Here is a 16,966-nt window from a genome sequence, read left to right on the forward strand (position 1 = left end):
CCAATAGCGTCAACGTGACTTAAATAACCTAGTTTAAATCACCTTAGTTTTACTAATGCTGAGATCAAAAGGCAGTATACCCACTAGGTTTTGGTGTGGCGCTGTATTCATTACTTAACAGTCTAACAACATAGTTCTCAGGGACTGGAGATCAGTCATGCTCTTCACAGGGCTTGTGTTTTATTCATCAGCAGCCTATGTTTTATTCATCAGCCTAAGATGAGGTGAAATCTTGGAATAGATCTATTTTCATTATTTTTATTAAATAAATTCAGGAAGTCTTTAACTTAGATAACCCTGACTATTATGGTTTAAATGTAAAATGTTCCTGATAGGCTCTTGTGTTTGAACATTGGTCCCTAGCTGGTGGTGCTCTTTCAGAAGGTTGTGGAACCTTTAGGAGATGAAGCCTTGGAGGAAGCTGATCACTGGGGGAGGGCCTTAAGTTTCTATAGCCTGCTCCCATTTCCTGTTCTTTCTTCACTGTTTGCCTGTAGATGCAATGTGGCCAGCTGGTCTCCTGTTCTTGCCTACCTTGATGGACTGTACTTCCTGGAACTGTAAGTAAAAAAAAAAAACAACCCTTATCTTCCTTATGCTGTTTCTTGTCCAGCATCTGACCACAGAAAATCATGGGGTGCTCATTAGTCATCACTCACCTTTGGACCTGGGGGTCCAGGTAACCCGGGATTCCCATGTGGTCCTGGTATTCCCTGCAAACAGTGAAACGATCTCATTATTCTTAGAAAAAATACAATAATAGGATTTATTTTTAACATTCATAAACTATTATATAACTTATTTAAAATATACACATATTTGTTTCAAAGGTTTTCTTTCTGTTACAGTTTGATATTTAAGCCTTAAAAATGACAGCTACAGTCATTATAAAGCCTTCCAGGGTTCAGTCACCCATACGTTTTTGGGTTTTGTACTCCACTTCTGTGCTTTTTAGCCATACCTATATCTTCCACTTAACTAATAATTATTTCTCTCTTCAGTTATATATTAATGAACAGGGTATTATGTCAAGCAAGATGAAAAGTATGGGCATAAGATTAGAATTTACGTCATCGGTAGCCTTCAGAACATAAAGTAAATGGGGGAATCCTGGACATGAATGGATGGCTAATGTATTCATACAGGCAATGGACATGAACTTATTTCAAAACACTCAGTAGTGAAACAGTGGGTCACAGCAATCAATGGGAAGTGATCTTAGCCTTCAAATGCACAAGAGTTTGGGGGTAAATACAGACAGTAAAAGGCAACATTTTAAGGTGATTTACTTCATATTATTTATATGATAAAAATCTGTATACAAAGTAGATTGTATCAAAGCCACTTGCATCTGTCTGCATAATACACAATTCATTTTCTAGTTCATTAAAAAAGACTTTCATAACAATCCACATTTATTTTGCTAGGTTTGAAAGAAACTAATTCTAACATAGCAATAAATCTTTTGTTGGACCTTGTAATTTAAGAAACTAAAGCTGATCCTTAAAGCATTTTTTTTTTTCCTTAAGGCAATTTTTTTTTCTAGTAAACAGCTCCAGTATTTTCCACTAAGTAATCCAGGAATACACTATTTTAAGGCAGCCCAATCCTCTTCACTTCTTAAATAAACTTCACGTTGGACTATTGAGATCACTTTATAACTAAGAATAACATTAGAAGGAGCACAAGAATGGCCACTAATTGAACATCTGATCATATTTCTTGGACATTTTCCTTGAGAATTTTTTCACTGTTTACACTCCAATAAATAATGTTGCACGTGTTCTCCTCTGGAGTTGGCAGTGGTGGGGTTGGGTTTGAAGGTCCAGGCAGGCTTCCAGAGGAAGTTACATGTTGTACAGTATTAGAGAGAACATCCTGGAATGTTACTACTTCTAACGGAGCCCGTCTACTCACCCGAGGACCTCTCTTTCCTGGCGGGCCTGGAATACCTGCTGGACCAGGTGGACCCTTAGGACATAAACACCAAGGCATTAGGCATGATAGTACATATCTCATTTCATCTTAATCAGATGTTCACTCCAAGATAACACTTTTACTTTTCCATCCTCAGTTCCCAGCTGACAATGATTTTAAGGTAAGGTTAATCACCTCACTCGAATCAGCAGGTGTGAGGTGAAACTCTACCGTCTGTCCTCTCTAATCTGCAAGAAATGGCAGCAGGGAACCCGTGGCCCATAGTTATAGCCACTGTATCTGGCTTTTACAGAGACCATAACTAGTAGTTTTGGGGATGATTTTTACCTAAATTTACTTTTATTATGAAAGGAGAAATTTAAGTTAGGGTTTGGAAACCAACATAAGCAGTTTTTTCTGCTTTCAAATACATTTCAAAAGAGGAGTTGGCCTTGAAAAATGAAAGCACAGGCTATCTGTGTAATGTGTTAGCCTGTTATAATGAGACATTTCTTTTGAAAAAAATTTTTTTTGTACTGAGAACCCAGGCAGGGCCTTACACTTGCTAGGCAGGTGCTCATCAACTAAGCTGAAAACCTAACCCCAAAATGAGACAATCCTTATCCATGTAGAAATCAATCTGTTTTATACAAAATGCTAACCCCATAATGAGACAATCCTTATCCATGTAGAAATCAACCTGTTTTATACAAAATGCAGTATGCCAGGAAGTCACTAAAATGCTAAATGATCTATAAATCATTATGAATCAAAGTTTGAAAGCAAAAACTGAACAATTATTGGGCTATAGAAATGGCTCAGCAGTTAAAGCACTAGGACCTAGGTTTGATTCCCCAGTACCCACATAAGCCAAACGTGCAAGGTGGTACATGTGTCTGGAATTCGTCTGCAGTTTCTGCAAAAGGCCTTGGCTTGCCCATTTTTCTCTATATATCTGCCTCTTCCTCTGTCTCTCTCCTTCCTCTCCTCAATACAAATTATTTATTAAGGTATTCATATGTTTATATGTTATTGTTAAAATCTAGCAAATAAGGCCAGATGTGGTGGCGCACGCCTTTAATCTCAGCACTCTGGGAGGCAGAGGTAGGAAGATCACCGTGAATTTGAGGCCACTCTGAAACTACAAAGTGAATTCCAGGTCAGCCTGGGCTAGAGTGAGACCCTACCTCAAAAAAATCAAAATAATAATAATAATAATAATAATAATAATAATAATAATAAATAGATAGATATAGTAAGTGTGGGCCCATGAGGGAGGGAAATAAAGGGTGGAACTAAAGGGAGAGCTTAGTAGATATGTGGTCCGAGGGGCAGAATACTATAGGTAGAATGCTCTAAGTGGGATCAGGGAAGGAGGCATAGAAGAGAGGAGGGGATGAGAAGAGATAACCAAAATTAAAGAGTTTATAAATCAGTCATATTCCACTGCTACTTAAGTGTGTGTGTGTGTTGAAAAAAGAAAGGTCTGGGGCACCTACATAGCTTGTCAGCCAGGCCAAATGTACCAGTTGGCACAATGTTGGCATGTTTGTTATGGGTGGGAGAGACTGTTTTCTGACTTGGTTTCAGGCCTGTTCCATGGGAGAGAATCCATACCTGGTCCTGAAAATCTAGTTAAAAGCCCATAGCATGGGAGCTCATAAACCCTGGGGGAGGGGGGGGGAGAAAACTTCTGTTGTTTGACTAAATATATATTATTCCTATCAAAATGTCCTCTAAATATTTATGTTTATGCTCATATGCTAATTAATAACACTCATATGCTCACAATGCTAATTAATGCTAATGTCACTTTTGGTCAGAGAAGCTTCTCTTTTCAAGCTGTAGTGACTACTGGGGAAACTCAACACTCATCAAAGTGCTGAGAAGTGAGAGTGGAGTGTTCACACACAGACATCTCTATCACACCCGGTGAGGTTCTGAGACCATTGTGCAAGAGGCGCCAGAAAGAATGGAAGAGCCTTCACAATGCATAACCCACAACTCCATGGTGAATGTCAGCAATCCCACTAAGGAGGGCCCTCAGTCAAGCAGGGACAGGGGGGAAGGAAATGATGGTAACAACACATGATGCATCCATACAAAGTTTCTACTTTATAAAGAAAAATAGAATGTGAGAGCCAAAGAAAGGGGATAAACGCTTTGGAATGGTGCCTTCCAGGCACAAAGTGGCTGTTACATTCATGATGTCCCAGTGTCTCGTGCTATCTACACAAGACCTATATAATATGAGGGCAAAAAAAATAATGATAACATCAAAATAGAAGAGGGTCTAGTTATAGATAAGAAGGGATTTAGGCTGGGTGTGGTGGTGCACATCTTTAATCCTAGCACTTGGAAGTCAGAGAGGTAGGAGGATCAAGAGTTCAAGGCCACCCTGAGACTACATAGTGAATTCTAGGTCAGCCTAGGCTCGAGTGATACCCTATCTCAAAAAAAAAAAAAAAAAGAAGGGATTGATATAGTTTTTTCCAATTAGTTCTGGTATGTTATTACAATAAATAGTTAGTGGCTATTGATTTAAGGCCACCAAAATAAGCCTAAGCAGGAAAAATGAGAACCAAAGAAGAAAAAGTAGAAATTTTTAAAATCTAATTTAGTTTAGTGTCCTGTCACATTACTTTGGAACCAAAGAAAATACTATTCTCTCCACATGTAAAAGACAGTTGCCATTATCACAGCTATGTGTTATGGTCTGAATGTGTGGGTTCCCTCAAAAGTGACCCAGAGGCCCCCAATACCTCATCACTGAAGCAGACCAAAAATGAACGCAACATGGCTCAGGAAAATTTTGCAGAAGAGGGGGTGAAAAGAATGTCACAGCCACACGTTGGGTCATGATACACAGAGACATTTCTCCTACCTGTAACTGGGCAAACTCCTCCACAACACATAACCCACATACCTCAACAAGGAGGGGCCAGGGGAAAGAGGTAGGACATGGACGAGCCTAACAATGGTACTAACTTGACTGTATTCACTGAGTACAAAACTAATTAATAAAAATAATAAATTAATTAATAAAAAATAAAATAATAGTTTTTAAAAGTAATTGTTGAAATCCTAACTGAAAAGAAAATACTATTAGTGGTTGTGGTGATTTGATGTAAATGTCCCTATAACCTCAGATGTTTCTGGAGTGAGCTTTCTGCTTAGTCCCTACCTAGTGGAGTCTTAGGGAGGTGGAGCCTTGCTGGAGGAAGTGTGTCACCAGGAGGAGACCTTGGGCTGGAGTCTAGCTGTGTGTGTTCGAAGCCAGCGGGCACTGCTCTCTGCTGTGGATGTGTGATGAAGTAATCCAGCTTCCTCAGCAATAATGAAGCTTTCCCTCAAAACTGTAATGCTGAAATAAACCCTTTCTTCCCATAAGATGCTTCTAATCAGGTGTTTGTCCCAGCAAGGAGAAGGTAACTATATCAGAAGTGGAGCTCATGAGAGGTGATAAGGCAATGAATGGAACAGGACCTTATAAACAAGTCTGGATGGTCTGTCTGTTCCACACGTGAACATACAGTGATATGATTCTGTCTACAAGCTGGAAAACAAGGTCCTCACCAAACACGGAATCTGCTAGTCCCCAGCCTCTAGAACTGTAAGGTTAAAAACTTCTGCTGTTCATAATTCTTGCAATTTGCAGTCTTTTGCAATAGCATCCCAAATGAACTAAGATATAGCTTCTAGTAGATATTGGGAAGAGGTAGAAGGTTCTTTTATGTTATGGTTGAAATTCCTGAGTTGCTTAATACGCAGTAAATAAATGTCATACCTTCAACATTTTGTACTTCTAAATTTTTGACAGCAAATTGTTAATAGGCATTTTCTCTTGTTACATGTGTGTGCATGTATGTGTGTGTACCATACCTTACATGTAGAAGGTATCCTTGAGATGTTCATCCTGCCCCTTCATTTTAGTCTAGCATCTTCTATTACCTTTTCATAATACATTCACTCATTCATTCACTTGCCCAATAAACATAAAGCCCCTGGCCCTACTGGAGTTTAATGTCTAGGAAAAAAAAAAAAACACCATTAACTGATGAACAAATTGTCACAAATTAGACTAATGATGTAAAGAAAAAAAAAACAACCAAGAAAGATTGACACAGTGGTCCTTTATGTTGGAATATCACAGAAAGCAATTTCAGAAAACAAAAACAAATGAGAGAGCAAAGAGTTCAATAAATGAAAGACTGCTGCTATTGAGGCACTAAAAGAAAATGAACAGAACAAGGTGAGGTTGGAAAGGTAAGGAGAGTCCATGTCACATAGGCCTGCCCATGTCAGACACCAAGCTTTTAGTTTATCCTAGATGCTTCTTTCTTTTGCCAGTTAAGGACTTAAGGAAGTGATGTCATCTGATTTATGTTTTTGAAAGATCAATAAATAATTTTGGTAAAGGACGAAAGAGTATGACCACTCCTTAAAACTCCTCTCCTTCCCTCAAAACTGACCGATGACAGTAGCAGCTACCCAAAGCAGGAAACAATTTCTCAAGTGAATCACAGAAAAGATGACAAAAAGAGAAAACTAAATATGAAGATTCTCTGTTGTGTGTTGAGAAACTACAAAATATGCAAAGATATTGAGACCTGATCCAAAATACAACAAAGAAAAAAAAGTCCCTCAGTCCTCAAACCTTGGGGAATGTTGCTGAATGCTTATCAGTTTTACAAGTGCATCTCAACAACCATTTGATGGCATTTAAGGGGTGCACATCAGTGGCAGAGCACTTTCTTGATTGATATCTAAGGGAATGGAACAGGAGACACAGGGAAATAATTCATAACCTAGTGAGGACCAAGTTCCAAAAAACCAAGAATAGGGAAGGCAGAGCTAAAGAAAAGGAACTTGTTATTTTTAATGCTCTACAACCAAATCTCATTGTAGGGTATATCTATTGTTGAACGGATATGACAAAAATGTAAATCAACACATTACTTCTCCAACAGCCTGCGATATAGAAGATTCATACCACAGTGAACACGAGAAAATGAGAGGAGACATGCTCTGGGCGAATGACATTGAAGGCAGCAACCAACATTTGGCTCTTTATTGGTCCATGACTCTTGCCTTGGTCTATCCCCATACTATTCCGAAACAGCCCAGGTAGAGCTGCCTTAATTAAAAAGGGTAATAACTCACTTGGGAGGCAGAGGTAGGAGGATCGCCATGAGTTCGAGGCCACCCTGAGACTCCATAGTGAATTTCAGGTCAGCCTGAGCTAGAGTGAGACCCTACCTCGAAAAACAAACAAACAAACAAACAAAAAAAAGGGTAATAACTGAAAATGAACCAGTATGGAACCTACACTTATAGATTATGGGAGGAAGGGAGAAATGGAAGGATAGGAACCTAAATTTAAAGAAAATATAATTAGGAGAAATGGCTTTATGCAATAGAAAAAGAATTCAAACAGTTCACTATATTATCAAAGAAACTCAATGGTTTTTTTTTTTTTCCTACAAAAAAAAAAACAGAGCGCAAAGGAGATTTATGAGATTAAAAGATCACCTTTCCCCGAAAAGGATTACAGAGAACCAAAAATAATCTGTGAATGTGTACCAGATAAGCTTGAGAAGTATATGAAAGAACATAAGAGAAATCATTGTCATTGAAAGCCATGTCACAGACAACAAGCATTGGTCAAATACAACTGAGAAGGAAGGAAAGGTGGACGTGGTACAAATACATGCACAAAAAACAACATGTAAAAGAATAAACACAAGGGCATGATTGTCCAGAAGATAATAATATTGCAAGTTACAACATCAGTGTGTATATTGGGTGCCTGGAGATACAGGAAACTGGAACAGGAAAATATTTGAGTATATAAGGGGAAGCCATCATATCATACACACACACACACACACACACACACACACACACACACACACACACACACAAAGCTGCAGAGTAAGAGATTACTAGAGGGACTGGAGAGATGGCTTAGTGGTTCAGGCACTTGCGTGTGAAGCCCATGGACCCAGGTTCAACTTCCCAGTGCTCATGTAAACCAGACGCACATGGTGGTGCATACATCTTACTAGAGGCCCTGGTGTACCCGTTCTCTCTCTCTCTCTCTCTCTCTCTCTCTCTCTCTCTCTCTCTGTCTCTCCCTCTCTGTCAAATAAAAATAAAATATTTTTAAAAAATTACTAGAAATGGGCTGGAGAGATGGCTTAGCAGTTAAGGCACTTACTTGCCTGCAAAGCCAAAGGACCCAGGTTCAACTCCTCAGGACCCATGTAAACCAGACGCACAAGGTGGCACATGCATCTGGAGTTTATTTGCAGTGGCTGGAGGCCCTGGTGAGCCCATTCTCCCTCTCTCTTTCCCCGCCTGTTTCTGTATATCTCTCTCTCAAATAAATAAAAAATAAATAAAATGTTTTAGTCAAGCGTGTGGCGCACACCTTTAATCCCAGCACTTGGGAGACAGAAAGGAGGATTGCCATGAGTTCGAGGCCACCCTGAGAATACATAGTGAATTCCAAGTCAGCCTGGGCTAGAGTTAGACCCTACCAAAATAAATAAATATTTTTTTAAATTACTAGAAATAGCTGATACAGATCCTATTAGGGTTCGTGAACTTCAAAAGTAAAAGCATATGTGGCATTATATCAACAAACTACAAAGCTGTCATAAACAACTACACATTAACAAAATGGAAAGACTAAGATATGTGGCTAATTTCTGTCTAGATATAGCCTATATAAATTGAGTCCTACCAAGCCAAAAATAAGTAATGAAATTGAAGTAGTAATAAAAAGTCTATCAAAAATAAGTTGATGACTTAATTCTGAATTCTACCAAACTTTTAAAGACCTGATGCAAATTCTTCTCAAACTGTTCAAAAAAAAATGAAAAAAAAAATTAGGAACTCTTCTCAACTCATTCTACAAAGTCAGCATTACCCAGATACCAAAAACCAAGGACACAAGAGAAAGACAACCACAGAGCAGTATCTAAACACAGATGCAAAAATCCTCAGCAAAATATAAAAACAAACTGAATCCAACCACACCAGAAATATCATATACCATAACAGAATGAGATTGATCCAAAGGGTACAAAATGGCTCAAAATACATACATACGTACAATGAAAGATAAAATCCATCTCAGTAGATTCACAAAAAGCATATGATAAAATTCAACATCCTTTCATGATTAAAAACTTTCAAAAATTAGATATAGAAAGAATATCTCTCAATATAATGACGTAATGAAGGCTATAGGAGACACCTACAACCAACATCATGCTGGAGGGGAAATCCTATAATCACTTCCTTTAAGATCAGCACTAAAACAACGTTGTCCACCTGCATCACTCTTACCTCAACATAATACTTAGTGAAAATAATTGGGCAACAAAAAAGGCATCTAAACATAAAAAGAGGAAGTCACCTTATCATATCAGAAGATGATATGATTGGATACATAGAAACACCTAAAGCCTCCAAGAAGACAGACAGACGATCAACGGATTCAATAAAGTTGTAGTATACAAAAGTCAACATACAAAAATTAGCACCATACAAGTAAACAATGAACTTGCTGAGAATGAAAAAATTTAAAAAAAAAAAAAGAAATCCCATTAACAATAGCTAACAAAAGAATAAAATACCTTGGAATGAATTGAACCTCTACAATGAAAATGACTGAGTGCTGACTAAAGGAACTGAGGAAGGTAAACTAAAAATGTGAAAGATGCTTCACACGCATGGATAGAAGAATGGATCTTGTTAGATTCTCCACACTGCACAAAGCAAATCATATACTAAATTCAAGTCCCATCAAATCACCAATGGCATCTTTCACAAACACATAAAAAATTCCAAAATTCGGGCTGAAGAGATGGCTTAGTGGTTAAGCGCTTGCCTGTGAAGCCAAAGGACCCCAGGTGGAGGCTCAACTCCCCAGGTCCCATGTTAGCCAGATGCACAAGGGGGTGCATGCATCTGGAGTTTGTTTGCAGCAGCTGGAGGCCCTGGCGCGCACCCATTCTCTCTCTCTCTCTCTCTCTCTCTCTCTCTCTCTCTCTCTCTCTGCCTCTTTCTCTCTGTGTGTCACACTCAAATAAATAAATTTATGTAAAAAATTCCAAAATGCATATAGAATTTCAAAAGATGAAGAATAGCCAAAACAGTTTCAAAGGAACACATTTAGAGGTACTATAAATACCTGATATCAAGATAAGCAGGGCCACAGTCACCAAATATCATAACTCAAGATAGATAAGGCTGTAGAAACCAAGACAGTATGCTACAGGCACAAGAATCAATGTAGCAGAATGACCAACAGAGAATCTCTACATAACTATACATCTTCAGTCAATTGATTTTTCAAAAATGTGCCAAAAAATACATTGGGGAAAGGAGGACCTCTCTAATAAATAGTCCTGTGAAAACTTGTCATGCACATGCAGAAGAATGAAATTAATTCCCTCTTATCATATACAAACATCAACTCAAAAATGAATCAAGTACATGGTCGATAAAATTTCTAGAAGAAAACATAAGGAAAAAATTTCAGAAACAGAAGTTTAGGCACTGGTTTTTTTTTTTTTTTTTCCAGTAAGACTCCAAAAGTAGTGACAATGAAAGAAAAGAAGATAGGGCTGGAGAGATGGCTTAGCAGTGAAGGCACCTCCCTGGGAAGCCTAACGACCCAGGTTCCATTCCTCAGTTCCCATGTAAGTCAGAGGCAAAAAAGTGGCACATGTGTCTGGAGTTCATTTGCAGTGGGTAGAGGCTCTGGTGCACCCACACTTTCTTTACCTTCCTCTTTCTCTCTCTCTGTATCTCTCTCAAACAAATAATTAAATAACTTTTTTATAAAAAGAAAAGGAGATAGTACTTTGTGAAAGTAAGTTGCTTCTGCACAGCACAGGAAAAAATCAACAGAATGAAGAGATGACCTACAGAAAGGGAGAAAGGACTTTCAAAGTACTCATCACACAAGGGATTAATACCCAAAATGTATGACTCAAAAAAATGAAAACAACAAAATAATCCAAAGAGAGGCCATTCCTTAAAAGATTATATACCAACAACTATATGAAAACAAAATGTTCAGCATCACTAGTCATCAAGGAAATGAAAACCACAACCACAATGTGATATAGCTCACCACAACCATTTTTCTGAAAAGAAAAAAGCATGATAAATGCTGATGAGAATGCAGTGAAAACTCACAGGATCTTGTTGGTAGGATTTTGAATTAGGATTGCAATTAGTATAGCAGATATCATTCCTCAAAAACAAACAAACAAACAAACAGGAAAGAAAATGGATCTACTATATGATCCAGCTATCATACTAACATATATATATATATATATATATATATATATATATATATATTCAGCATATTAAAGAGACACCCCTTATTCCATGTTTTTTTAAAAAATTTTTTATTTATTTTTTAATTTTTTTTTCTTTGTTTATTTATTTGAGAGCGACAGACACAGAGAGAAAGACAGATAGAGGGAGAGAGAGAGAATGGGTGCGCCAGGGCTTCCAGCCTCTGCAAACGAACTCCAGACGCGTGCGCCCCCTTGTGCATCTGGCTAACGTGGGACCTGGGGAACCGAGCCTCGAACCAGGGTCCTTAGGCTTCACAGGCAAGCGCTTAACCGCTAAGCCATCTCTCCAGCCCCCTTATTCCATGTTTATGGCAGCACTATTATAATAGCCAAGACAGGCAATTAGGCAAGGCAAGGTATCTACCAGCAGATAAGTAGGTAAGAAAACATGGTATATGTAACATTTACAACAGTATATTAACTCATTATTTGCCACCACACAGATGGAACTGGATGACATTATGTTAAGTGAAATTAGTCAAACACATACAGGGCACATTCTCATTCATCCATGGAAGCTTAAAAAAGTTGATCCCGAGTACAATCATGATCTCTAAAGGTCTGAAAGGAGAAAATGGAGGGTTAATGGAGTCTAGATACCAAAATACAATGTAACAGAAGAAAAAAAGCTTTGTGTTTTTCAGCACAAGGGTAACTAGTTTGTAACTACTTATTATATGTTCAATGAAGAATTAGATGCAAGGGTTTGAAGGCTTAAAGGACAAAGAAATGGCAAGGTGATAGATACGTTCACTATTCTGATTTGATCATGATGTATTTTGTACACCTATAGTGTTACCACCCTCTACAATTATGTTTGTCAACAAAAGAAAAGTAAAATTATAAATAAAAAAAAACAATGGAAGAACTGTGTGGGAACATAGACAGAAATATATTATCACCTAAAAATGGCAACTGTTGGTTGGGTCACAGGTTTTTTTGCTCTTTTTCTTTTCTTTCTTTCTTTTTCTTTTTTGTTACAGCAACCTCAGAAAGCAATAAAATGACCTCAACCAGTTCAGAAATCTCTCACTATTCATTGTCTCATTAGCTCTTTCAAATCTGTCTTGAGCCTTCTGTGGGATGCTGAAGTTGAATTCTCAAAGTGCAGCAATGGCTTTCTCATCAGAACAGCAAGGGGATTTCCCCATTTTTCCGGTTCTCACTCTCTTTGATTTCTCTCTAACTTTGGCAGTGCAGATCAATTTCTTACTGAAAAATCTCCTTTTTATGGCTTCTGTCACAAGTATGATATTTTTCTCTCCAATCTTTTAACTACTCTACTTTTTCCTTTTATAATCAGAAAGCAAACTTTCCCTATGATTTGGCTCTTCACACTGTTTCACATCCTTTCTTTTATGAAAGAAAAATATTTTACTCATTTTCAAAGAGAGAAAGAGAGCAAGAGAAAGAGAGCGCACACTAGATCTTCTTGCCACTGCCAATGAACTGCACACACTTTTACCACTTTTGTGCATTGGCCTGATGTGGGGTACTGGGAAATGAACCTGCAGGCTTTGCAATCAAGAGCCTTTAACTTTTGAGTAACTCAGTCCCCGGCCCATTGCCCACAAACACTCCTTTCTTTAAAAATATCCTCCAACCTTAATAGCTTCAAATGCAGTTTTGCTGGGGAGACTCTCAAATGTATATCCCTAGCCTTGACCTCTCTCCTTCAACTTTCCCAACTGAATGGTCATCTTATCTTCTGCTAAATTGACTTATTCTTTTCATTACTATTTTTATCAGTGGTACTACCATCCTCTTTATCTGCAGCCTTAAAACAGGACAGTCATCTTTGATCCTTTTTGTATTTGCTTAAACCCTAGCTCCACTTAATTTCCTAGTGCTATGAAATCTTCTTTCAAATTATCTCTTCAATCTGATCTTTTCTTTGCATTTTCAGTTCTCTCAACCCAAACAGTACCCAAATCACTAATAACAAAATGGTAATGGGAACTTTGTCTCTTTTGGGTACTGTGGCTAGAATGATCTTCTTATTTCTCCACAATACTTCTATTTAGAAATCTATAAAAATCCCCACTGAGAACTACAGAGAATTGGAACTATTAGTTTGACAGTTCAGACTTTCCAGACGCTGACACTAGCTTACATGGGTCTTTTGTGTGTCCAATATGAATTTGGGCTTAGAGGCAGACAATCTGTATTCAAATCCTGGTTCTGGTGTTTACCAGCAGTGTTCTTGTGGACAAAACAATAATTTCCTATGGCCTCCAGTTTGTTAATTTTACTCATGTTCTGAAGCTCTTTTAAGACAACGTATGTGAAGAACACAACTTCCACAAAGACCTCCACAAATAACAACTTCCAAATGGTTTTCCCTGTTTTTAGCAAAGGCAGGGAAACCTGACCTTCTAATCTATCAAGACATTTATTCTATAAGCCAGTCATAAATAATTGTATCCATAAGAATGTATCAGGAACAGTGATCTTTCATACAGATTCCTTTGAAAATAGTATCTTCTTACCTCTTACCTTACTATAAGATATGTTTATAACTGTATTTTACTTATTGCTCTTCCTGAAATGTTAAGTTCCTCCAAATCAAAAACCATGTAATTAATTTGAGCACAGCAGACACTAAGTAAATTATCTATTGAATACATGACTGCTTGACCTACCAAAGCTGAATAAATATTTGGCAATTTACAGAAGAGATGCAAAGCTCATCTCATTATACTGATTTTTTTTTTTTCTGAGGAACATGATTGGCTTCCATAACTGTGTGATAGGAGCTGTCTGGTGCTTCAGCATACCACTGCATTGAAAATTATTTACAACTGATAAAAAGAGTTTAGTGCTTTGTAATGGGTTATTCATCACATTGTATTTCAACCTCCAATCATCGTCTCTATATTTACCAAATTGCTTCAAGTACTAACCACACAGGAAACAGTCAAGTGAGTGGCATTACCTTATCCCCCTTTCCATTGTTTCTGGAACTAAGCCAATGGCTCAAGTCTTACCTTCATTCAGTAAGGAAGTATCTTAAGGGCTGAGGAGATGGTGCCAAGGAAAAGCACTTGCCTCTCATGCCCAAGTACCCAAGGTAGGGTCCCCAGACTCCATGCAAAAGCCATGATTTGAGGCTGGAATGTGTTATAACAACCATGGAGTCACTTAGTGTGTCAGACTAAATATCTTGGAAAGATCTGACATATTCTGAATAGTGTGATCCAAATCATTCTCTTTGACACATACAGTAAGTTAGTGCATTAAGACATAGTTCAACAAAGGAAAACAACTTACAGGAGGTCCAGTGTCCCCTTTTGGCCCTCTCAGATACTCCATTTCAAGCATTGTATTAAAATCTTCGTAATAGTAATAATCATAAAGCTCACTGTCATAGCTATTTTCGATGGGGTAAGCAGCAGTAGGGTAAAATTCACCTTCCTTCCTTAGTTCAAAGTGATCGTCTACAGACAGCCCATCTGTCACTCTGTACAAGCTCATGTTCAAAATTTGTTCCATTTCCATGAGTTCATTGGTATGTAGGTTTGCTGTGACTGCCTTCTTGAGACCAGTCATTGGATCTTGGCCTGTATGTGCAAGGCTAGCTGACATCCTAAGGAGACCCATGAGGTCACCATCATGTTGTGTGATGTTGCCTGATTCGTTTAGAGAAGAGCTAAGTCTCCCCTCCATGTTCAAGCTTGCCTCGCTGAGGCGATGATGGGTCATTGACAGGCTTAGGTTTGTCTCTGTACGTTCCTCAGCGACGATTTGTTCGGCATGCATCCCATCGTTCGTGAGATTCATTGTGGAGGTGTTACCCAAGTGAAGGGAAGTTAACTCAGATCTCGATTCCTGGTGTTCCTGTCTGGTACGCACCACTGCAGAATCATTATTTCCAATACTTTGAATGCTTTTGCCTTCAGTCAGTGTGTTCTCTGAAAGTTTTGTTTCACCAAATCTTTTGGGCAAACCAGAGTGTCTGGATCCCTCGGCTGGAATGACAGGCGTGTGAGGAAGGCTGGTATCAGGGTGATATCTGTCTGTGGGGTGACACTGCCGTTTCACATATCGGCAATAGTCGGCAGATGCTTCCATGGAAGGAATGACATCCAGCTGACATACGATTCCTTCGAAGTGGACAGAGTTATTCATCATACTTCCCAAGGTCAGCACACTCTTAGAGTCAAAGGTCTGAGCTGCTGAAATAGTCTCGCTGCTAAAATGTTTCTCTCCACACCCAACAAGCATGGAGACAACTTGGTTTCTAATAGTGATGGCAAGTGAGTGCCATTGCTCATCGTGAACACTGTAGTTGAAAGTTACCGACTGCTTTCCTCCAACATGCACCGTTAACTTCTTAGGCAACAACTGCACTCCCAATTGCAGCCTGTTTTTATTTCTAATGCTGAAGAGAAAAGCATTGTTCACTCTATGTGACTGTAACCCAATCAGTATGGTAAATGGCTGTTGTAAGCTGACTGGCAAAATGTTCATGAGAGGTGACTCAATATAAGCATCATTTGTTAAAATGACACCTGATTCTGTTAAATAGACCCCCTGAGGTAATGGTGTGGATGACAGTGGACCAGCAGTCACTGGTGATGAGTATCTTACGTCTTTGTCTCCAAGGCCTAGTCGATGAAGGATATCTATGCCTGGGAATTAAAAGAGAGAGAATGAATCTTACTCGTATGCATTCAGTTGTATTCCTATATGCATACAAATGTTTGAGTATAAAAAGCCTTTGTTCTATGATAAAAATGCTTTCTCGCCAACTAATTTCTAGTTAACAAAATAATTCAATAATTTGAATCAAGTGTGTATGCACACAACCCCAATCATTATCTTTTAACCCAAATATAGAAGCTTAGTTAACTCTATGCTCTCTATTATCCATTTAGTTATAAGTCTCCCATCTGAATCTCTGTTTAATTGTGTTTGTAATCATCTCCTGGTAAAAATATTAAAGAATATAACATGAAGTCATTTTATAGAAGTTGTAAGGAATATAAACATGTCTCAATCTTTTCCATCAAAATATCCCCAAGAGTGGTATATAATTGTGAGTACTTCCAGAGATGCAATGTCATAATTTAAAAACTCCATGTCATTACCAAAAAGTACCTTCAGTTTCTCATGTTTTTTTCATTATAATTAATGTAAATTTTAATTATAATGCACAATATGTCTGTTTGTTTTCATATCAATGTAAATTGCTTACCAGCTAAATCTGTTATAACTATACTTATCCCCCACCTTCAATGAAAACATACACCACTGAAATTATGTCATGTTAGCCTATAACTGTAGATCCTCTTGCCCAGTGTTGCCTGACCTCAAGGGTGTGCACATCTTAGTGTGAGAAGTAAACTATGGGAGAAACAGTCTTTCTTTCAAAACTGCAATGGCAAAGTACATACAGTCATTAAGAATGTGGAAATTATTATCCTGTGGTTCCAAATAAACTACTCTTCCACAAAATAAGTCATACTTGTATCATATTAAGGGCTGCTCTTTGCCCTGAGGGGAAACAAGAAACTCTTCTTGGATAAGGGAGATGACTCAGCACCTAAAGGAAAGGTGTTTGCTTACAAAGCCTGCAGGCCCAGATTCAATTCCCCAGTACCCACATAAAGCCAGATGCATAAAGTGGTTCATACATATGAAGTTTGTTTGCAGTGGCAAGT

The 16,966-nt window shown here is 38.2% G+C and overlaps 1 protein-coding gene across 2 annotated transcripts in view; it reads right to left on the reverse strand.

Moving 5' to 3' along the window:
- The window catches only part of Col24a1 (collagen type XXIV alpha 1 chain), a 298,351-nt gene that overhangs the window by 261,411 nt on the left and 19,974 nt on the right, over positions 1 to 16,966 (reverse strand). For both annotated transcript variants that reach the window (XM_045137919.1, XM_045137918.1), the window contains exons 3-5: positions 14,574 to 15,934; positions 1,918 to 1,971; positions 660 to 713 (exon numbers count right to left, since the gene is read on the reverse strand). In XM_045137919.1, the coding sequence (XP_044993854.1) occupies positions 660 to 713; positions 1,918 to 1,971; positions 14,574 to 15,934 (1,469 nt within the window). The remainder of the gene's footprint in view (positions 1 to 659; positions 714 to 1,917; positions 1,972 to 14,573; positions 15,935 to 16,966) is intronic.

This window comes from Jaculus jaculus, chromosome 19 (assembly GCF_020740685.1).
Source record: "Jaculus jaculus isolate mJacJac1 chromosome 19, mJacJac1.mat.Y.cur, whole genome shotgun sequence".
Classification (NCBI taxonomy): Eukaryota; Metazoa; Chordata; class Mammalia; order Rodentia; family Dipodidae; genus Jaculus; species Jaculus jaculus.